Below are 24,358 nucleotides of genomic sequence, written 5' to 3'. Positions count from 1 at the left end.
CCAGGTGTGGCAGGAGAGGGGTCTCTTGGTGAAGTAAGAGACTGGGAAGGAAAGAAGGGTGTGAGTGATTCCTTCTACTTGCATAGACTTTGTCATTTCACAAGCCTTAGCGTCAGCCTGATGAGGCGGTAAAAACACCTGGAGTCAGGAGACCTAGGTTTGGCCCAAGTTATGATCGTTGTTTTTTCTGTGACCTTGTACAAGGTCCTCCCTTTCCCTGAGTTTACCATTTATGCAATGAAATGGGTTTATTACCAACGACTGAAGGTGCATCCTAGTCTTCACTTAATGAGTCTTTGCATTTTAGGTCTGGATGGAAATTCGTGGACGCAGGGAAAGTAAAGACCTATCCTCAGGGGTGGAAGAAACTCTGAGCTTACTCAGGGTAGGGGATAGTTCCCAGAGCGTAAGGGTGTCACTCGGAAAGGGCCCTATTCCACCTGGCTTTTCTACTCGGTGGGGTGACAGGCTTGCGCAATGAGACCGCGGGGCGGCTACACGATGGGCCTGGCCCAACTCTGCTCGTTAGCCCAGCTCTTTCCCGCTCGTGCCCTGCCCTAATCTAACTCCACATCGGTAACTCCAAGACCCCACCCCACCCTGGTCACTCCATGGTCCTGCCTCCTCTCCTGTCACAGCCAGCCTCGCCACTCCCCGTCACTCCATGGGCCCACCCTCTCTCCCGTCACGCCTGGCCCCTCCCCTTCTGCTTTCACGCTGCGGTTCCACCCCTTCCGCAAGTCAGCTCCGCCCCATCCCCCAAGCAATGCTCGACTTTTCCCTATCGGTTTCTTTGCTAGCCCTGGTCCCGCCTCCACCAGGCATGGCTCCGCCCCTCCGGGCCGCCCCCCCCGCCACATGCCTAAGCCACGCCTCTGCTGTCAGGCCCCGCCCCTTCTCTGAAGGCCCCGCCCCTCGGTCGGCCTGTTTTCCCCCTCCTGGCCGCCCGCTGAGACCGCCAAGGCTGCTACGGTGTTTGGAACTTGAGGTGATGGGGCTTCCCGAGGAGCGGGGCCGGAGCGGCGGTGGAAGCGGGGTCCGGGAGGAGGCTGGAGCCCGGAGCCGGGCGCGGAGTTGGTCTCCGCCGCCCGAGGTCAGCCGTTCCGCGCACGTCCCATCGCTGCAGCGCTACCGCGAGCTGCACAGGCGCTCCTTGGAGGAGCCGAGAGGTGAGGCCGGGCCTGAGAGACGTCAGGGAGGAGAGAAGTGGGGGGGCTCACAGGAGAGGGAGGAGTTGGGGGTTCCCTTGGGAAACTGAGGGGTCCGTGAGAAGATAGAGGTTTTGTGAGGGAAGAATTGCGGTACTTTTAAGGAGACGGAAAAGGGGTTCCGGGAGAAGAGGGGGGGTTCTCTGAGAAGGAGGGTCCTGTAAGAAATGAGGGTTCCCTAGAAAGTGGGGGGTTCTTTGGCGTCTTGGGGGTTTCGTGAGGAGATGCAGGTTTTACGAGGAGAGTGAAAGTGTACTAAGAAGAGAACAGTTCCTCAGGTGAAAAGGCGGGTTCTTAAGGGCGCAGAGCGCCTTGAGGAGAGGCGGACCACAAAGAGAATTTTCTTTGCCGCTTTTCAGACCAGCCCACCCAGTGCCTCCTGACACCTTTAACCTGTGAGTTAGTCTCCACTGCTGAGGGGCAGTAGGGTCCCATCCCGGGGTCCCCAAATTAGTAATGGAGTCTCAGATCTATATTTAGTATTTCAGAAATCCCAATGGAAACGACCATATAAGACTGAACAAGTCACTAAAACGTTGTCTTTAAAAAAAAATTAGGGATGAGATTGTAATAACTCAGAAATTCTGATAGGTAGTTCCATGTCTTTAAGAATGTGTGGGGAAAATTCCCCACCTGTGCCCTCAAGCTGGGTTAGGGGTCACAACTGTAGCCGATGTGGGAGGCAGCATGATGTTGGCAGTGGGACAAGCATGAGCCACCGAATCAAACTCAGAAAAATCTAGATTTAGATCCTGGCTCTACCACACATTTACTGTGTGGTCTTAGGCAGATTTTAAAACCTGTCTGAAATTCCTTTTCTTTATCTATAAGACAGAGGTAATAATACCTGCCTCACAGTTTCGTTTGAGGGCAAAAATGAGTAATAAGTGAAGTGTGCATTATAGAGTGCCTGATGCACAGTAGCATTCACTAAATAGTGGTTAGTATGATAACAGTAAGAACAAAGTGGATGAAGCAGTTATTGAGTAATGCAAGATGAGAATGAATCAAGTGTAGAGTGCTTGATTGCTGCATGCAGTGTCCAAGTTTGAGTCCTCAGACCTCTTTTATTTTTTTAAGGTGTTCATATAGATATTTATTGACTGAATTTGCCTACATAGAGTGCCTTTCTGCTCATTAATGTATACCACACCTTAGACAAATATTACACTTAAAAGAGTCAACTGGTTGGTAATTCTTTCCTTGCCAAAAGTTTCTACTCTTTATAAAAGAATTCACAGTAGGCTTCCTTTAATAGGGAAATGAGCCAATATCTTTAAATAAAAACACAATCACGTGGAACTTTCATAAAACACACTTATATCACACACCTGTATCCACCAACCACTTCAGGATTCTGATTTCTTGGGATAACACCATGTTTTTGTTGGGATTCTCTAGGAATAAAATATAAAGACCAATTAATATACTGGTCCTATAATAATATCATATCTTCATTTTTCCAATGGAGACTGCCTGGTTGGCTTTCAGAGAGGTGATCTAATCTATAGTCTCACCCCCTAATCTAAGTTCACTTTCAGGTTAGATGTCCCAAGCATGTTTCTTTTCTTTTCTTTCTTTCTTTTTTTTTTTTTAATTGAAGTATAGTTAATTTACAATGTTGTGTTAGTTTTAAGTATACAGCAAAGTCATTCAGTTATTTATGTATATCCTTTTTCAGACTCTTTCCCTTATAGGTTATTACAAAATATTGAGTATAGTTCCCTGTGCTACACAGTAGGTCCTTATTGGTTATCTATTTTACATATAGTAGTGTGTATACGTTAATCCCAAACTCCTAATTTGTCCCTCCCCTCCTACCTCAGACCTCTTTTTACTTCTCTTCCCTCTCTATATTTTCTCCTGTCATGAGTTCATCTGTTTCCCAGGGGTGAGCTTTTTTTTTTAAATTGAGGTAACATTATTTAAGTTCCCTGTGTACAGTGCTATATTTCTACTTCTGTATACACTACAGTGTGATCACCACCAAAAATTTAGTTTCCATCCATCACCATCTAGTTACCCTCTTTACTCATTTTTCCCTCCCCAATCATCCCCTCTGGTAACCACTAATCTGTTCTCTGTATCTACGTGTTTGTTTTTGTGTAGTTTGGTTTGTTCATTTATTTTTGTTTGTTTGTTTTTTATATACCACATATGAGGGAAAGCATATGGTATTTGTCTTTGTCTAACTGTCTGAAATGGTGAGATTTCATTCTTTTTATGGTTGAGTAATATTCATATATCCCTATAATAAATATATATCTATATATCACATCTTCTTTATTATTCATCTATCAATAGACGCTTAGGTTGCTTTCATATCTTGGCTATTTATTGTAAATACTACTACAATGAACATAGGAGTACATATATCTTTTCAAAATAGTGTTTCTGTTTTCTTCAGAAAAATACTCAGAAGTGGAATAATGGATTGTATAATAGTTCTATGCTTAATTTTTTGAGGAATCGCCATACTCCAAAGTGGCTGCACCAATATACATTACCACCAACAATATATGAGGGTTTCTTCTCTCCATATCCTTTCCAACACGTGTTATTTCTTGCCTTTTTGATAATAGCCATTCAAATGGGTGGAGGTGATATCTCATTGTGGTTTTGATTTGCATTTCCCTAATAATTAGTAATATTGAACATTTTTTCATGTGCCTGTTGCCCATCTGTATGTCTTTGGAAAAATGTCTATTCAGCACCTATGCTCATTTTTTAATTGGGTTGTTTGTTTTTTTGTTGTTGAGTTGTATGAGTTCTTTATATATTTTGAATACTAACCCCTTATTGGATATATGATTTGCAAATATCTTCTCCCCAGGGGTGAGCTATTACTGTTACAAGAACTCCTTTTCTACATATTTAGCTCTGTATCCAGGATCTCACTTTTGCTTTAGTCTCAAATTTCGTAGGTCTGTAGAGCATTTTATTGATACACCCTGTTGTTATACCATATTTAATATGACTGTGACTCAGATTTACCAATTTTCCCTTCCAAACCTGCTTTCCTCCCTAATTTTCTAATCCCTGTCAATGGCACCATCCCAAATCCTATCTGTCTGTATATCTTATTTATTTATAGATTGCTTACTGCTTACTAAGCACAAATTCTGTTTGATTTGATGTAGAGACTATTATCCCCATTTTATGGAGAAGGAAACTGAAGCTTAGAGAGGTTAACTTAATTGCACAAGGTCACACAGGTACTTAGTGGTGGAGCTGTGATTTGAACCAAGGTAGTTTTGATTGCAGAACCTGTGCTCCCAATAGCTATGCTGTCCCTCTTCCCTGATCCACAGGCTGCCTTTCACCAAATTCTGTCAAATACTCTTTCAAAATCTCTCTCAAGTTACCTTTTCTTCCATTCCCGTAGACCCTTTTAATTCAAGGGAGCAGCCTCCTAATTGGTTCTCTCTCCACTAGTCTCACTCATTTCCAGTATTTCTGGTAGATTTAGATTTATCTAAACACTATTAGCCTGATATTATGGAAACACTGCTTTCGTATGTCATTTCAAAAACTTGAAATAGTTCCCTATTTCCTACAGCTTCAAATTAAAATTCTGCCTTTCTTTCAGAGTCTCTGGATAACTAGCCCACCCCACCTTTCTATTCTTTTTTTTTTTTTTTTTTTTTTTTTTGCGGTACGCGGGCCTCTCACTGTTGTGGCGTCTCGCGTTGCGGAGCACAGGCTCCGGACGCGCAGGCTCAGCGGCCATGGCTCATGGGCCCAGCCGCTGCGCGGCATGTGGGATCCTCCCGGACCGGGGCACGAACCCGTGTCCCCTGCATCGGCAGGCGGATTCTCAACCACTGAGCCACCAGGGAAGCCGCCCATCTTTCTATTCTTATCTTCTGCCACTCCCTACCATATACCCCTCATTCTACAACAGGTCATTCTTGTTGATATACTGGATACACAAAAGTCCCTTTCCCATCTCCTTGCCTTTGCCCATTCCCTTCTGTTCCTCTCTACCTAGTCAAACCCCAACAATTCCACAGAGCATTCCCTGATCATCCCAGACGATTTTCATCTTTTCCTCTTCTAAACTTCTTCAGTACTTAGAATATGTGCCAAAGAAACATCATCCAGAGTTCAACAGCTCCACCAGAAAAAAACAAAAACAAAAACTAAGTGATCATGGACTTCCCTGGAGGTCCAGTGTTTAAGACTCTGAGCTTCCACTGCAGGGCCCACGGGTTTGATCCCTGGTTGGGGAGCTAAGATCCCATATGCAGCGTGGCGTGGCCAAAAAACAAAACAAAACAAAGCAAAGCAAAACAAAAAAACCTAAGTGATCATAAAACTCAGTTTTCTTCACTCCTTGTTGGTGAACATAAATGTGGTTCATATATAGTTTTACATAGTTTATGCCTACTAATTATCACTTTAAAATATTTTTGAGTATACACACATGCTCAGTGTAGTTGTAACAACATGGACTTTAGAGTTAGACCCATTTGTTCCCTTTTTAATGGCCATGTAGTATTCTGTTGTTATCACTACCAGTATTGCTAGTTTTTATCAGTTTTTTCATTATTGGGCTTTAGGGTTGTTTCTAGTTTCACTATTATAAATAATGTTAGTATAAACATCTCTTGAGTAATCTCTTTTTTTCCTTTGGTATTATTTTCTTAGAGTGGGTTCCCCAAAGTTAAGTTACCAAATGAAAGGGTATTAAAAATGTTATGATTCTTGTCAGGCATTGCCCTGCTGTTCAGTAAATTGTGCTAATTTCTTATAATGCTGTTATCATATATAAGAGTATCTGTTTTCTAGGGCCACTCAGGCATTGACTTTAATCTTTCTTTTAGTCTTTGCTAGTTTTATTGGCATATAATGGCACCTTGGGGTTGATTTAATTTGGATTTCTTTGATTCATTGCAAGTTGTATTCCATGTGATTTAGCGTTCAATTATATTCTGTCTTGTATATTCAAAAATATTTTGTTAGTCTTATCTCTTTAATCAGATTATATAAACTAAATCATCTAAGCTTGAACAAGTCACTTTACCTCTATAAATTTGATTTCTTATCAGTAAAATGAGGGGGTGATAACCTCTAAAGTTCCTTCCATTGTTATGGTTCTAAGTGTCTCTCTCTCCTCTAGCTCCTGATCCAGTACTGAGATTATCCTAGGTGTTCTGCAGTTGTATGTTTAACTTGTTGAGCACCTTTTCTCCAAAGTAGCCAGGAAAATATTTCAAGATTATAAATCTGATCATGTCCTCCTGATTAAACTCCTATGATGGCTTTCCTTTGCTCTTAGGGTAAATAGCCAATTCCTTATGCTTAGAAGGATTGTGTTATCTGCCCAGTTTATGCATCAATTCCTGCTATTCTTTCTGTAATTCTCAGTGCTTTGGCCTAAGGGAGTTCCTCTTAACATACCCTTGGTTCTTTTCTGTCCCATAGTAATGTCTTTCTTGGTGGGGGAGTGGAGAAAAACTCCTATTCATCTTTCAGATTTTAACAACAATGTCTTCCTCAGGGCAGTTCAAATGGTGATTTAGTAAATGTATAACCTTGGGCAAATTATTTAACCTCTCTGAGCCTCCATTTTCAAATCAATAAAATAAGAATGAAAATAAGGCCTACCTCCTAGGGTTGTAGTAAGAACTAAATAAGATAATGCGTTTAAGGAGCTTAAAGCAACTGGCACTTAGCAAGTAACACTTGGGCAAGTAGTAGTAGGAGAAAGAGATGCTCATTAAATAATTGCTGAGAGTGAATGAACAAATTAAGCCTCCTATGTCGTGGAAAGCTCTATGGGTAAAGGATTTCTTCCTTCCACTAATTAGTTCATTTAAAAAGTTACTGATTGACTACAATGTGCTAGGCATTGTGGCTACAATTTAAATAGATGGTGAAAAATGGAGTGGCAATTTTGAGAAGGGAGGGAAGACATTTGAGTCAAGATTCAGCCCATGGGAATAGAAGGTGGTTTAGGAGTGTAGTGGGTGTTAAGATTTGATAGGTAGGTAGAGGAGGGACCCAGGTGGTAGGTCCTAGAGTACAGGGCAGAGAAGTTGTGACTTGGTCCTGTGCATAGACTGGTAAGCCACCTGAGGATAAATATGTCTGAGAAGCTAAGTGATGTCTGGGCTTCCTTTTCTGTTGCAGAGTTTTGGGGAGACATTGCCAAGGAATTTTACTGGAAGACCCCATGTCCTGGTCCATTCCTCCAGTACAACTTTGATGCGACTAAAGGGAAAATCTTTATTGAGTGGATGAAAGGAGCAACTACCAACATCTGCTACAATGTACTGGATCGAATTGTCTACGAGAAAAAACTTGGCGATAAAGTTGCTTTTTACTGGTAAAAACATCTATTTTATAGCCTGTGGCAGATCAAAAGTCATCCTCACATTTATATAGTGTTTTATAGTTCACAAAGTACCTTAAAAATCCATGAATTCATTTGATGCTTACAACAACCCAGAAGAATAAGCAAAGTATCTTAACTTAATGTCTCAGGTGAGGAAAAATACCTCAAGTAAGTTAAATGGCTTCCCTAAAATCACATAACTAGAATGTGACAGAAATGACATTCAAAACCAAGTGTCCTGACTTCTAGTCTAGTGTTCTCAACTTGGAGAGGAACAAGGTGAGAGGGTAAATGGAAGCAAACAGTACTAAGTAGCTTTCTTTCTCATTCTTGCTTTGGGAGAAAAATGGATATTGGATTTTTCACTACCACTACCACTGTTACCATCATTACCTTTGATTGAGCTATATGCCAGACACTGTGCTCAAGTGCTTAGCAAATATTATCGTATTTGATGCTCACAGCAACTAAGAATACATTATTTTCCTCATTTTACATATGTGAAAACTGAAATTCTGAGATGTAGATAAATGACTTATCTGAAGTCATACAACTAGTAAGAAGCAGGGCTAAGATTCAAACCCCGATACCACAATTCCAGAGTTTATACTCTTAACCATGACACTGTACTATCCTTTTAATTTCTTATACTAGCCTCCCAACTTAGCTTTGCAAAGTAGGTATTCTTTGCTCCATTTTATAGCTGAAGAAATGAAGCACACATCTGTCCTTCATAGTGAATAAGGTCATAGCATGAGTAACTGGTAGAGCCAGGATTCAAACCCAAGTCTGTCTGATTCCTTGCTTTTAACACTAGGCCACACTGCCTCCCCAGCTGAAACTGAGACCCCTCCCCTTCTCCTAGCAACATAGCTTAGAGGAGGTGTTACAAAACTGAACCTGAAATAGGATCTTGAAGTTCTAGTTATTGGAATGTTGCTTCTGCCACCAACCATGAGCACTTTGGGAATTGATCTGTTTCTTTTTAAGTAAGCCAATAGGAGCACGTTGATATTTCATGGAAGAATTAGATTGGTGGTCAGTAAAAATTTGCCCAGCTTGTGTGATATATTGAGAAAAGCCCTAACCTGAGAGATAGGAAACTCAGATTCTTATTCCAACTGTGCCATTCACTTGCTGTGTAACCCTAGGCAAGGCATTTAACTCTCTGAAAGTCAGTTTCCTCATTCATAAAGTGGGGGTAATAATTCTACCCTTGTCTTTATCACTAGATTGTTATGAGAATCAAATATGATATTGTAAAAGCATTTATTTGTTCATTGGGAAACAACGTACAGATGTGAGTGGTCTGTTATCACATTACCATTGTTCAGTTTGGGGTCACTTTGCCACTGAAAGTCATGGCCTATTATGCCTGTTGAGACTTTGTTTAGCTCCTGCCCTGGGACTTTATGCTTGAGCTCCAGCTGATACTTGGGCCCACCTCCTAGGTTCCTTAGGGATCAAAAAAACCTTTAAAGATTTGCAGAGGAGATGCTTTTGTCTAAATTTGTTGCCTGGTTTGAAATAATTCAAGTGCAAGATGAAAGACTGAAAAACACAGGCCAGAGTTATCCAATCACTGGATATTGCTGCAGAATGCTGAGGCCCTTCTTTTTAGTTTCCCCTACCATCCATACCTGAACAGAGCCTGTCTCCACATTTGTAAAATGAAAGGAGTAGATTAGATCAGTGTTCTCCCAAGAATGGTCTAGGAACCATTCACTAACTACTAGACATTAGCAGGGGCTTCTTGATTCATGAAACAAATGAGACTGAGAAGCACTACATAATAAATTACCTTTGTGGGATTCCCAATGTATATTAATATAGTAAAGACTCCAAGAAGTCCTACATTAAGACACCTGATTAATTTTGACATGGGAATTCTAAAGTTTATTTGAGCCCCAAACACATTTTACAGCATGCTATTAACATCAAAAGAAGCAGTATTCCATGGAACACCAATTTGGGAAGCACTCGATTATATAATCTCTACATTTACTTCCAGTGCAAAATTCTGTACCTCTATAACAAGACATTTTCACTCCATTTTTACATTGGTCACGTAACCAATAAGAATTTTTAAAGATATTGGGTACACAGCCCTATGTTAGGTGTTATGGTACAAGGGTAAGAAGAGTGGAGACAAGTACCACACTGGCCATTATTATTTAATTCTCAAGCTACAAATAAATCACATTTGTTAAAAGAAAGTAAAGTGCAAACATGCCAGATACTTGGTTACTTCCCTTTTTTTACCTCCATATTTTAAAAATAATATGCTTACACTGCTATTTCTTCATCTTTTTTTTTAGAAAGTATTGACTTCCTTTTATGATAGATGAGAATTCAGTATTTGTATACTCCTCCAGCTTCCTTCTCTTATCTTCTCAATATAATTATACTTCTGTTTTTTAGTTAATTTAAAAATCAATGTTTATGTTAGAATAATCTGTCACAGTTGCACTTCCTTTTATGTAAAGATTTTCTTTTCAGAGAAGTTAAAAGTCGCCTGCCATTTTTCTTGCACTATTTGCCTTTATCATATACTCAATTTTTTTTCAAACTCTCTATCATATAATTTATTCTCTGAAGTGTTGTTTTTCTCCTTTGTCCTTTGTCTTGGAGCCCACCTTCTTCCCACTCTAATTTCTATTAATGCTTTTAAAGTGACATCTTTTCAGTGATTTGCTCCAGTTGATATACTTCTTATGGAGCCATAGTATGACTTTCTTTTCAACCTAAGCATTTAGATAGCTATAATGGCATTAGAAAACCACATTTGTAGGTCACTTCTTGTTTTAGGGCATATCTTACATACATAACTGAAATAATCCGCAAAGGAAATAGTGCTCTTAGGAAAGTATTCCAATAAGCCAAAATAGAACAATATTAAGGAAGAATTTGGCCTTTTACTTTTGGCTTGACATATTGTAAATACTCATGGAAGAACAGTATTTTTAGAATTTGAAGTGACTGTTTTAGAGTCCATCTAGGCCAGCTCTCTTTACAGATGGGTAGATTAAGGATCAGAGAAGCTAAGTGATTTGCTTAAGGGTGATAAACCTGCTTGGAGACAGAGCTGAGACTAATCTCCAGATATCCTCACTCCTAGTCAACTTCTCTTTTTACCATATGATACTACAGTGGACCCTTGAACAACTCGAGGGTTAGAGGTGCCAACCCTTGCACAATCCAAGCTGCATGTAATTTATAGCTGGCCCTCCATAGCCTCTGTATCCGAGGTTCCACATTCGCAGATTCAGCCAAAAGTGGATCACATAGTACTGTAGTATTTACAATTGAAAAAAGTCTGCATATAAATGTATTCATGCATTTCAAACCCGTGTTGTTCAGGGGTCAACAGTACTTCATTATTCTAGCTGTGCAGTATTTAGCTGTGACCAGTGAAAAGAGAAATTAGTCATATTAGTTAAATTAACTTTAAATTAATTTGCTTAAAAATGTAAAATAAATGGTGTCCTCAGGTTTAAATGGCCCAGACCCTTTAATGAATGTAAAATAGATTTACATTCTATTGGGGAAGACCAGACAGGCCTACGTGAAACAGCCTGAAAGCATTTATGGGTCAAATTGCAAAGAGCCACTTTTACAAATAGTTCACAGAAGGGAGAAAGCATTGCAGGGAGGCAGTATAACATAAAATTAGGAGAATGTGTTTTGGTGTCAGACTAACCTAATTTGAGTCCTGTTTCTGCCACTAACTAGCTTTATGATTTTGCACAAGTTACTTAACCTCTTTGAGCCTCAGTTTTCTCAATGGTGAAATGTGGATAAAAATAATTTTTATCTCATGGAGTTGTCAACTGAACAGGATTAAAAAGGATAACAAACCCATGCGTCCAATTTCTGGCACATTGAAAGCACTCAAATATTAGCTGCCATTATTATTATATTGGGACAGTGAGATGACCAAGTCTGTCTAGAGTAAAGGGTTTATGTAGGGAACAATTTATTCATTCAATACTTATTAAGAACTTACTATGTTCCAGGAAGTATTCTGAACAAACAGACAAACTCTCTGCCCTCATGGAGGTTATATTCCAGCTTAAGGAGACAGACAATAAACCAACCAATAAATATGTGACAGGTAGTGATAAGTGCTATAGAAAAATACAAAGCAGTTTAAGGAAAAAGGAATGACAATGAAGAATGGGGATTGATAAGGGAAGCACTCTCTGATAAAGGTGATATTTGAGCAGAGATATGAAGGAAATGGAGAGTGTTATGCCCATAGCTGGGTTGGGAAAGGGAAATATTCCAGGTACATGGAAGAGCAAGTGTAAAGGCCCTGAAATGGGAGTGTTCTGCTACCTGGGGCATTTGAATACTAGCTAGGAAGTTAGTGTAGCTGAAGCAGTATTAGCTAGAAAAACAGAGTAGTAGGGAATGAGGTCAGCAGGACACTAGATTGTATAGAACCTTGAAAGACGTTTGGGTTTTATTCACAGTGAAATGGGGAACCAGTGGACAATCTTGAGCACTGAAGTGAAAATGATTTGACTTATGTTTAGAATCTGTCTTTGTGTTGAGAATAGACTGTAGAAGGGCAAGAATAGAAGCATGGAGATCAATTATGAGGCTATTATAGAAATCCAGCTGAATAACGATGGTGATTTAGACTTTAGTAGTAGCTTGAAGGTGGTTAAAAGTGGTCAAAATCTGGATCTATTTTGAGTGAAGAGCCCATGGAATTTGCTGACTTGGATTGGATTTGAGGAGTGAGAGAGAGGAGTCAAGGTTATCTTCAGCAGTGGATGAGGTCCAGGAAAGGGACATCTTGACTAATTTTGGAGACCTATGAAAAGATTTTATGCAGGGGAATGATGCAGTCACAGCTGGGTTTAAGAAGATTAATCTGGATTCATATGGAAGTGAGAGTGGAAAGTCAGAGAACTGAGAGTTTTGTGTTTTGTGGGGTTTTTTTGCGGAATGTGGGCCTCTCGCTGTTGTGGCCTCTCCCATTGCGGAGCACAGGCTCCGGACGTGCAGGCTCAGCGGCCGTGGCTCATGGGCCTAGCCGCTCCGCGGCACGTGGGATCTTCCCGGACCGGGGCACGAACCCGTGTCCCCTGCATCGGCAGGCGGACTCTCGACCACTGCGCCACCCGGGAAGCCCAAACTGAGAGTTTTGTTATTCAAGGTAGAGAATCCTGAACTGGGATATTGCTGGTGGGAATGGAATTGAACAATGAAATGTTCGAGTAATTTAGAGGAAAGAAACCAACATAGGTAACTCAGTGTGTAGATGGTGGGGGCACAGACAGAGAAAGTGAGAGAGAAGAATCAAGGGTCCCCTTAGTCTATATAACACTTTACCTCTTTCAGAGGCACACAGTCATCTGATCCAGAGGCTAAATTTGCCCTCAAGACTTTGGTTTTAACCTCTCTTGCACTTTCTTCTCCCTAACATGGCAGGTAGAAGTGTTAGTGGGGGTTTATGTGTATACGTGTGAGAAGGAAATCGGTAACAAAGTTATTAGAAAGGTCATTCAGGGAGAGATAGTGAGAGATATTAGAGGTAGCTCAAGGAGTTAAAGGGATGCTGGCAATGGGAGATTGGAGGATTAAATAAACAGTGGGAGATTATGGGGAGTGGGTGGAAAGAGTGGTTGATGGCTGTTATTCTGGTGCTTTATATGAGCTGCTCAGTCTCTAGGTTATTCCGGGAGAGGAACCCAATCTCCAAAGCCCCAAATATTTGGTATAGTCCATTCCTTCTACTTTTTGCTTTGGGTTGCCTATGGCTATCATTATCTCTATACCATCTCCCCCTTCGACCTCAGCTGAAATCATTGAATTATCTCTCCACAGGCTCTGACTATTATTCAGTCCTTCCTTAGAAACTTCTGAGAAGCAGGTGACTTTAGGACAGAAGCTTTGCTCTCAGGATCCCTGTATGTTCCTGAGTATGAATTCCAAAATATGATATTTAGAACTCTCCAGATCCTGGTGGGGTATGTGTGAGTGTGTGTATTTGAGGAGGTGGGGATGGTTGGGAAGCTGAGATAAGCCCATGGTCTGACAAGAAGATTGTCAAGGTGACATGGAAAACCAGAGCCCTAGAGTGTGTTGTCTTAGCATTCATGTCCAAGGACTCTGTTAATTATCTAGGTCCATGTTCTGGAGTTCATTTCAGTGAACTAGATGATCACTAGTTGATCACTAGTTCAGTGAACTAGGTGATCACTATGGGAAGGGAGGGACTTTTTTGTCCTCCATCTGTATCTCCACTGGTTTCACAATAGTGTATTTACTTATTCAAATATACCATTTGACCCTTGAACAATGTGGGTTTGAACTGCATGGGTCCACTTATACGCAGATATTTTTCAACAGTAAATACTACAGTACTGCATGGTCTGTGGTTGGTTAAATCAGCAGATATGGAGGAATCAAGGATATGGAGAGGCAACGGTAAGTTATGTGCAGATTAACCCCTATGTTGTTCTAGGGTCAACTGTACTTGCTAAGGAAAAACACTCATTTGAGAAAGAAGATGGCCTCAGACCATTCAGACCATTATTCTCTTCCCCTCTCTGGGCCTTCCCTTTGTGGGAGTGGTGGGAGATGAACTACTGATACTCTGCAAGGTCCCTTCTGACACTGATGTTTCAGGATTCTATGATTATTTCTGAAGAGGAAGTCATTTTTAGAAGTTCTGTTGCAACCTGTAGTGACTCTATGGTGACTCAGTAGGCAGGCTGGGCTTCTGTTGAGATGATGAAAGAAGAGGAGGATTTTAGAAGGGATGAAGAAGCTGAGGAAGAGAATCTGATCCCCTTGTCTGGTAATATGAACACTTTAGCATAAACACTTTAAACTAATGGGAGATATGTGGAGAAATAACTATTGCTGGGAACAGTCTTTCTCCACTTGAATCAGGCGGGCAGATTGTGGAGGAGGACTGGAGGATTTCATGTTAAAGGTGGATGTCTAATATTCTTCTGTCACTTCTCCTGAGTTTCAGACTCTTGATGCCTTAAAGAGCCACTCCCTAAAGTGATAAAAATGAAACAAGTAGGCTGTGCTGTCCAAGTCACTAGTCACTTTTTGGAAGTAGGTGGGATATGAATAATAAATGTATTATAATAATAATAGTATATGTTATACATTAATATATGTACTAACATGTAATAATAAGTGTGTAATAAATGGAGACTGTCTTGAGGCCTGACTCAGTGTCCTGAGCCATGTCAGCTACCTGAGTTTGTGTCTGGGCTGACTTCTTATACCGGTGTATTAAGTAAATATTTAATGAGAATGGCTTTAGATAATGACCTTTTTCTGAGCTGTTATCTCACTGGTAAACTGTCTGGGGTGAACAGGATACTTGTTAAAGTTACTTCTGTCACTGACCTTCAGAATTTCTATCACAAATGTAGGGAACTGCAGTCAGTGGCAAGGCAGCTAGGAGAGGGTGGGGGAAGGGGAGGAACCCAGTACTGGCCTTTTGTCCTTTGAAGAGAGCAGGTAGTTTGGTGGGAGCATGGGTTCTTGCCTTAGGGAAGCCTCACATTTACAACAGTAAATACAGAAGGCTTGGAGCTGAAGGTGGGCCTTTTCCCTTTTCCTGGATTTGGTATGGGAGAGTTTGGTCACTGGTAATGATCCCTAGCGTCTGATACCTCGAACCTCTGTGAGAATTTGAGACTCTCACTCCCAGACCTTTGAGGTACACTTCCTGTACAAAGCAGGAGTTGTAGCTCCAGTATCTCCATCCCCAACAATTCTCATAAGTGATCATTCTGATTCTGGAACACTACCAAGACCACAGAATTCACACAATACCTATCCCATTGTTAGGCAGCTCTGTTACAAAGTTCTTAGATATATTACCTCCGTATAACTTTATCCCCATTCTATCCTCTTCCCTTGGTCTTAGTTCTGTGCTCTGGGGCCACATAGAATAATTCCATTCTTTTCTCCACAATACATCCCTTCAGGTATTTGAGGGCAGTATCCCTTTGCCAGGCTGAATGTAGAATTATAGATATCTAAATCTAGAAGATGCCTTGAAGATCATCTAGTTCAGTAATTTTCAATTTTCTAAAAGCATTAGAATCCTTTTATTCAAATATAATATTATATGTATAGTGATTGACAGGATCTGGACTATGCTTGGGTTTCAGTAACTACTCCCACAAATTGAGCAAATTGCCTCACCTTTTTAAACCTAAGTTTTCCCATGTGTAAAATGGGAACAATAATAGTTCCTAGGGACTTCCCTGGTGGGGCAATGGTTAAGAATCTGCCTGCCAATGCAGGGGACACGAGTTTGATCCCTGGTCGGGGAAGATCCCACATGCTGCGGAGCAGCTAAGCCTGTGCACCACGACTACTGAGCCTGCACTCTAGAGCCTGCGAGCCACAACTACTGAAGCCTGTGCACCACAAATACTGAGCCCACCACCGCAACTACTGAAGCCCGTGTGCTGCAACTACTGAAGCTTACATGCCTAGAGCCCATGCTCCGCAACAAGAGAAGCCACCGGATGAGAAGTCCACGCACCCCAACGAAGAGTAGTCCCCTCTCGCCGCAACTAGAGAAAGCCTGCACGCAGCAACAAAGACCCAACACAGCCAAAAACAATAAAAAATAAAATAACGGTTCCTAGATTGGTGTGAGGAATAATTGGAATAATCTGTGTAAAGGGCTTAATGCTTGGCAAACAGTATGTTAGCTATTCTTATCATTATGCCAAAGCCTCATTCCTAAAACAGGAAAAAAGCAGAGCTGATCTGGTTGAAGCACAGATTGGAGGACCAGAGCTATATTCTGTTGGCTTCTTTACTTTGTCACTGTGGTCCCTGTGAGATATATGTGTGGAACCTCTAGGGATTTGCAGAACTCAGTTTGAAAACCCCTGACATAGTCAGTGCTCTTGTTTTATGGATGAGGTAGTCCTGAGTCCACATTCCCAGGTTACTTGTATGATACAGTTCTTGAACAACTCCTTCATGCATGTTGGTCTCCTGTATACATACTCTAGTTGGCCAATATCATTTATTAAGTACTCTACCTATGGTATGCCCTGGACAGGGAATTATCACCATTCTTTGCTCTGACCTTACATTAGCCCCATTGACAGCTACATTCTACCACTCAATTTACAGTCTCCCATAATACCTAAGACTTTTCTAATTATTCTAATAATAAACTATGTCTCCTCTGTGTTGTATGTGTATAATTGTTCCCTTGTTTTTTTGAACCTAGGTATAGTTCACAAGAACACTTGGCAGATGAGGAACTGAAGGCTCAGAGAGTGGAAGTGACTTCGCCAGATCAAATAGTTGTAACTTGTTCTGGACAGAAGAACACTTACATTCTTTGTTATAGACACTATGCTTCTACTTCACAGACTTAGCTTCTTTGATAATCTGTCACTTATCTAGCCAGTAGTTTACTTAGATGGTTTAGGGCTGGCTTTAGAAATGTTGACTACAATTTATAATGATAATTTATAAGGCTAAACACATTAAATGGCAAACCTCAGCAATAACATCCTTTCCTTAGCTGAGATGTGTTCACTCATGAAACAACTTTTTAAAACTGAATATCTACTATATATAGTCTGCATACTACTTTGAGAATAGTGGGTGGTTGGCACAGGGCAATAGCAAGGGGACCAGTAAGGGGGCACTGACAACAGTTCAGATAAGATATAATAATGGAGACAACAGTAGAAGCTGTGAAAAGTGGTCAGATTTTTTATTTCTGTTTTTTTGGCCGCACTGTGTGACTTGTGGGATCTTAGTTCCCTGAGACACCAGGGATTGAACCCGGGCCCTTGTAAGTGAGAGCATGGAGTCCTAACCATTGGACCACCAGGGAATTCCCCAGATTTTGGAATATTTTGAAGGCAGAGCCAATAGGATTTGCTGATGAACTTGATGTGGGGTATAAGAGAATGGAGTCAAGAAACAAAGGTTTTTTGGTCTGAGCACTGGAAAAATGTAATTTCCATTAGCTGAGTTGGAGAAGAAACTGGGAGGAGAAGCTTTGGAGGAGGATCAGAAATTTGTGTTTCATACACAGAGATATAAAATTGCAATTGTGACAAGTGCTAGGTAGCCAATGAAGAATTTCAAGTAGAGATATGACATATCAGAGTTACATTTTGAAAAGATCACTCTTGATCATGTATATATTAAAAAAAACAAACACCCAGAAAGCCTACCTGAGGATCTGCAGGCAGAGGTCCCAACCATTGTTTTATGACCTTCGGCAAGTGATGACACCCTTCTGAGCCTCAGTTTTCTGACCTTTCAAATGGGGATAGCAAATCTTGTCTTGCCAATCTCAAAAAATTGCTACAAGGATTAGCTGAGATGAAACACAAGAAAACACACTGAAAAGATGCATTACTATGAGATGGTGCTAATACTCATACATATTACACATGTCTAAGGGCACTGTTAGGCAGAAGGATTCAAGACTGGCAATGGGCTTCCCTGGTGGCGCAGTGGTTGAGAGTCCGCTTGCCAATGCAGGGGACACGGGTTCATGCCCTGGTCCGAGAAGATTCCCACATGCCGTGGAGTGGCTAAGCCCGTGAGCCACGGCCACTGAGCTCGTGCATCCGGAGCCTGTGCTCCGCAACCAGAGAGGCCACAACAGTGAGAGGCCAAGACTGGCAGCCACATATGACTTTTCTATACTTTACAAATAATGTCCTTCTTTCCTCTGACGAACTTGACTTCTTTTCTCAAACTTGGCTCAAAATCCACCATTTCCAGGAAGTGTTTCACGATTGACCACACTTAAGTTATTTCTTTTGCATTCCTTTGGTGATTTCCTACTCCTGCATTTTCTTGTTCTCCTTGATTGCTGTTTCCCAATATTGGCCTGATGTGGTGGGTGGTTTAGATCTCTCCAATTAAAGATTTTAAGTTTATGAGAGTAAGGACTAGCCTCTCATTCCTTTACTTTAATAATTTGGCAAGCAGTAGGCACTGATCATTGGGTGGCCACTCTGGCAAAGATCATCCATTTCCAGTCCTCTGTGGCTTGGGAGTTCAGTAGGTAAAAAGTTTTGAGATGGAGGAAGAGCCTTTAGTCTAGGAACCTCTGACTTTTCCTTACCTACAGAATGAAATTTAAACTAAGCATTTGCGGCCCTATATTTATGAGCCCTCTCTAGTCTATATTATGAATCTTTAAAGTTTTGAAACATTCTTAAATTTATAGAAAAGTTACAATTACAGCTCTTCCTCAGTTACTGGGGCCTGTGCTTAGGTAGAGACAGGAGAGTGGAGCTGACATGCCAGTGGCCTGGTGCTGCATCTGTAGCAAAACGTGTGTGACCCCCCTGAGACCTTCTAATCCCACTTCAACCAAGAGCTGAAGCTAATCAGCAAATATGGGCTCTGAACAAACGTGAGGTCTGGAGGGTCAACTTTACTATGGCCAAGAGGCGCTGCTGAACGCCTCTATTTGAAAGCAACACCCTGCTGCAGTGACTCACCTGCATCCAGGTGCTGTACGAGGGCAAGGTAAAGCTGGATTACCTGGGTCTGAAAATCAAGGATTTTTTAGAGAGGTCTTCAAGCTTGCCTTGGCCAACTGTATCCACCATGCCTGAGTGCTGATCTGCCAACACCATATCAGGGTTTGTAAGCAGGTAGTGAACATGAGTCCTTCATTGTCTGCCAGGACTCCCAGAAGGACTTCTGTCTTTTCCCTCTTCTCACCTTACCGGGAGGCCTCACAAAGAGGAAGAAATGCCAAGAAGGGCCAGGGTGGGGCTGGAGCTGGCAATGATGAGCAAGTTTAAGTTCCTCCATTCCCTCCGACTGGTGGATTGTCTAATTTTCTAGTCAGATAATAAAACAGGATCAACACTTAAAGAAAAAAAAGGCAAGTTGCAAGTACAATACAAATAACTTTTTTCTTGAACCATTTGAGAGTAAGATGCAGACCCTGAATAGTGTGTATTTCCAACAAGGACTTTCTCCTATATAACAATAATACAACTATCAAAATCAGGAAATCAACACTAATACACCACTACTATCTAATCCTCAGACTCCACTGAAGTTTTGGCAGTTGTTAATGTCCTTAATGGCAGAAGGATCCAATTCACAATTACACATGATGTGTAGCTGTCATGTCTTTTTAGTCTTCTTCAATCTAGAATAGTCCCTTAGTCTTTTCTTGATTTTCATGGCCTTGACATTCTATCTTTTCAATCTTTTTTTAAAAATAAATTTTTAATATAACTTAAAAACATTAATTAATTTATTTATTTTTGACTGTTGGGTCTTCGTTGCTGCGTGCGGGCTTTCTCTAGTTGCAGTGAGTGGGGTCTTCTCTTCGTTGCGGAGCAGGGGCTTCTCTTTGTTGCAGTGCGCGGGCTTCTTATTGCGGTGGCTTCTCTTTGTTGCGGAGCCCGGGCTCTAGGCACACGGGCTTCAGCAGTTGTGGCACACGAGCTTAGTTGCTCCGCGGCATGTGGGATCTTCCTGGGCCAGGGCTTGAACCCATTTCCCCTGCATTGGCAGGCGGATTTTTAACCACTGCGCCACCAGGGAAGTCCTCTGATTTTTGATGAGAGGCTCATTTTTGAAACCAGTGTTTGTTTCTTTTTTGACCATGTTTTAATACATGGAAATCTATCCAAATGAGCAGTCAGACAGGCCTCTTGTTGAACTTTAGTTTCAGCTACTCTTGAGGATTACTGTCTTATATTTTTTCTTATTATTTTTATTATTGAGGTATAGTTGACTTATTATATTAGTTTCAAGTGTTCAAACTACAATATTGTAGTTTGATATTTTTATGGATTATCCTCCAAATAAAGTTATTAAAATATTGACTGTATTCCCTGTGCTGAACATTACATCCTTATAGCTTATTTATTTTACATCTAGTAGTTTGTACCTCTTAATCCCCTTCACATATTTTGCTCCTCTCCTCACCCACCCCTTTCCCTGCAAGGTAACATTAGTTTGTTCTCTCCATGTGTGAGTCTGTTTCTGTTTTGTCTTATATGACATCCAAACTGACAGAAACCTAATTTTTTTGTATGGACAGCTATGCTCCACAAACAATCCATTAGCTTCTAGCAGCAGAGTTGTTGTTGTTGTTAGATTCTTTTTTCCTTTGACTATTATTGTTTAGGTGTTACATTTAGGTCCTTGATCCATTTTGAGTTAATTTTCATATATGCCAGGTAAATGCAACTTATGGTCAGGTAAGGGTTCAATTTATGGATAGTCATGCTCCATGGACAATCCACTAGCTTCTAACAGCAGGTTTGAAAAATATTAATTTTGTGGATATTTATAGAAATGCATCAGGCACTGTACAAAGTACAAAGAATGTGCAATAAGCATGAGAAATCTGGTCCTTGTCCTCACGGAGCTCAAAACCCGATGGGGGCAAGATTTTTACTTGTGAGCCAGAATTTTATTTAGGAAGTAAATGTTGGGGATAATGTGTTTTTCCTTTTTTCCAGGGGGAGTGGGGACATGTCTCTAGGAGCAAATGGGTGTACAAGTGCTCCTGTGACACTTGAGCATTGATTGCCAAGGACTCTGAATATAGACATATGTGGGCTTCTTTGCCTGAGGTTTTGGATCTTTCAAAATCTTCAGAATACTGAAGAGATCTTGGTGGGTATGATCTTGACCATAGGCTAAAGCTCAAAGTGGATGGGAGTCTTCTCTACTTCTTCACAATACTCCTGGAGATTCTTAGGAGAGAGGCTTCTCCATGTTCATTTAGGTATAATCCAAATTGGTTTAGTGGAACAAACACTAGTCTGGAAGTTAGAAACCTGGAACCTAGTTACAGATTTTTCCTGAATTCTCCTTGTGTGGCCTTGGCAATCCATGTCCTCTGGATTTCTTGTATCTTTAAAACAGGGATAATAATACATGTTCTACCTACTGCAAAAGTAGCTGTGAAGATCAGGTGAGGGAACTGTACTCATGTAATGAATTAGCTGAATTCTTATTTGATCTACACAAAAACCGGTGAGGCAGGCATACAGGTTTCATTATTTTTATTTATTTGTTATCTACCTCAGCTAAGTTTGTTCTTTTTCTTTTTCCCAAGTAAAATCTCATTTCTCTGAAAGTGACTTTTAAGACCCATTCTCCTGCCTCTGAAAGGAAGAAATGATAATCAAGGAGTCTAAGATACATTAGTGATTATCCCCCTCTTCTTGACTCCTTCCTCCCATCTTATACTTTACAGAGAAGAAAACAGAGGCTCAGAAAAGAGGGGAAATTTTGTGTAAGTTCATACATTGAATTAGGGGTAAACAATAATCTAGGTCTGGTGACTCCAAATAATTACCTGAGGATCTTGTTAATAATCCAGATCCCTGGACACCACCCAGCCTATTGAATCAGAATTTTCAGAGGGTAAGACTTCTGACTTGTATTTTTAAAACCTCCTCAGATGTTTCTGATGTGGTGGGCAGTGGCAGGGTGTCTTTGAAAAATAATTAGTTAGATTAGTAATCTAATGCCTAAAAGAATTTTGAAAAATTATGTTGCTCTTCACACGTTTTCAATTCACATTTAAACATTTTATTGTAATATTAAATAATTGCGAAGAATTTAATTTCCAATGTGTTTTTTATTGTATACTTGTATTATTTTATATATCTTTTTCAACATTTTGAAACTGCAAATTTAGCTCATATAATTTATAGAAAATGTTTATCATATTACCTAATTTGAACAGCCAGTTCTCACTGTCAACATAGCCAAATCAGATTTACTTTGTTAGAAAATGCCTAACTTCTTTTTCAGTTAAAACAGTTAAGCTAATATATGACCTGTGATAACTATTTAACTTCTGAATTATAATTCTAGGAGAAATAAGGCAAGTAGACTTGCCATGAGTTTGTCAATTAAGATGTTACTCCTTTCAATATTGATTTCTTATGAAAGCTCTCTGATTTGCTTTCTTGGGGCTCTCCCTCTGAAGTTATGCATTTTCAAACTGTCCCTTTGTTTGGCACTCTGGAGAGTTTTTTTTTAACCTCAGCATTGTATAGGCATAATAAGGTTTGGGATAAGAGAGAGAGATGGCATTTTTTTATAAAGTGGGAGAACGAAAGTGGGAAAGGAGAGCCAACTTAGATCAATGTTAGGAAAGATTACATATGAAAGTTGAGTCTCTGGACACTTATTCTCTTAAAACTTTTCCTGCTCAGGTACATACAGGAATAGAGTACTCTAGCTTGATAACTACTGAGTTAAACTATAATATCTACCTAAATAACAAAGAACCATTGAAGTGAATATTTTTGCATGTGTCTGTTATACTTGAGAGACTTGATGTACATGTAGTATGTTGTTCCTGGCTGTTCTTCCCACTTTCTTTTTCTAACCCAGGCATATTCCTGTTTAAGGCAGCATTCCAAATGCTGTGATAATAAAGGAGCTAAGAGGGCTTCCCTCATTCACTTGTTTTGAGGAAGGCTAGCATAGTTGTTCCATCCAGGAACAACTGGATGGTAGGAATGAATGTGTATGATTTCCCTCCTGTAAGCAGGCATGTAGGCAATGGGAAAAGGGTTACCTTCTATACTGGCCCAGGTCTGCCTTCTTAACAGAGAAGACGTGTGAAATCCAACTGTCACCAAAGCCACTATGGCCAGGGCGAACAGGCACAAGGTCTCTGGAGCAAAGCCTGAAAATAGCTGGCAGGAGAACAGGGTGTAATTATAGCTCAAACTGCAAAGCACGTGTCCCACAGCCTGAACCACATATCCAAAGGCTTCTTCCAGTCTCTTCTATGGCATAGAGTCCAGAACTGAGCCCACTGTAGGGGCTCAAGAAACTCTTCTTGATATGTTTCCAAATCCCATTCCATAAGTTTTAAATATTTTCCCTCTGTGTCTGTTTCCCACTGCCTGTTTAGCATCTGTCTTCTTCATTTGTATCCTCTATTCCCTCTTTCCTTCCATGTTTTCTCACTCTGATCAGCCTAGATCTGGCTGATCATGTGAGCAGAATTTATTTGTTCATGTTTTTATCCATTCATTTCACAATTATGTATTAAGTGCCCACTGTGTGTCAAACTTTGTGCTAGGCACTGAGAAGGAAACAGATAAAAGGATGTGCTGCCTGCCTTTAAGGAACTCACAATCCAGTGAGGGAAACAGGTGTATACATATGACTATAAAGCTAAAAATAAAACAAATAAGTACCAAGTCATTAGGCAAATAGAAAGAGACAGTATGAATAAATGAACAGTATGAATGAATGAATGAATAGTGCTAAGGTACAATCTTTCAGGAAAGGAAGATAATGTATAGATGTCTGCTTTTTTTCCCAGATTAATCTGTGTGCCTTTTGCAATTGTAATCAAAACCACAGTAAGTTTTAAAATTTTTCAGATATAATTCATGGCATATAATTTACCCATTTAAAGTACAATTCAGTGATTTTTGGCATATTCAAAGAGTTGTGCAACCATCATCACAATCAATTTTAGAACATTTTCACCACCCCAAAAAGAAACCCCATACTCATTAGCAATCACTCTTCATTTTCTTTCAACTTTCCTTGCCTCAGCCCCAGGCAACCACTAACATACTTTTTGTCTCTATGGCTTTGGCTCTTCTGCACATTTCACATGAATAGAATCATACAGTATGTGGTCTTTTGTGTCTAGCTTCTTTTACTTAGCATAATCTTGTCAAGGTTCACCCATGTTGTAGCATGTATCAGTACTTCATTATTTTTTATGCAGAATAATACTCCATTGTATGGACATACCATATTTTATTTATCCATTCTTCAGTTGATGTATATTTGGATT

General features: G+C 40.4%; 1 protein-coding gene across 4 annotated transcripts in view; it reads left to right on the top strand.

Annotated features, from left to right (window-relative positions):
* Positions 1–889: 889 nt before the first annotated feature.
* The window catches only part of ACSS2 (acyl-CoA synthetase short chain family member 2), a 74,113-nt gene continuing 50,644 nt past the window's right edge, over positions 890–24,358 (top strand). For 2 of the 4 annotated variants that reach the window (XM_067013260.1, XM_059039121.2), the window contains exons 1-2: positions 897–1,169; positions 7,344–7,539. In XM_067013260.1, the coding sequence (XP_066869361.1) occupies positions 992–1,169; positions 7,344–7,539 (374 nt within the window). In that variant the 5' untranslated portion in view covers positions 897–991. Of the gene's footprint in view, positions 1,170–7,343; positions 7,540–24,358 lie in introns of all 4 variants that reach the window. The other 2 variants (XM_059039122.2, XM_067013261.1) reach the window with 2 other exon arrangements.

Source organism: Kogia breviceps, chromosome 14 (genome assembly GCF_026419965.1).
Source record: "Kogia breviceps isolate mKogBre1 chromosome 14, mKogBre1 haplotype 1, whole genome shotgun sequence".
Taxonomy (NCBI): Eukaryota; Metazoa; Chordata; class Mammalia; order Artiodactyla; family Physeteridae; genus Kogia; species Kogia breviceps.
Note: the sequence above shows the minus strand (reverse complement) of the source record. Positions and strands in the feature narration are given on the sequence as shown.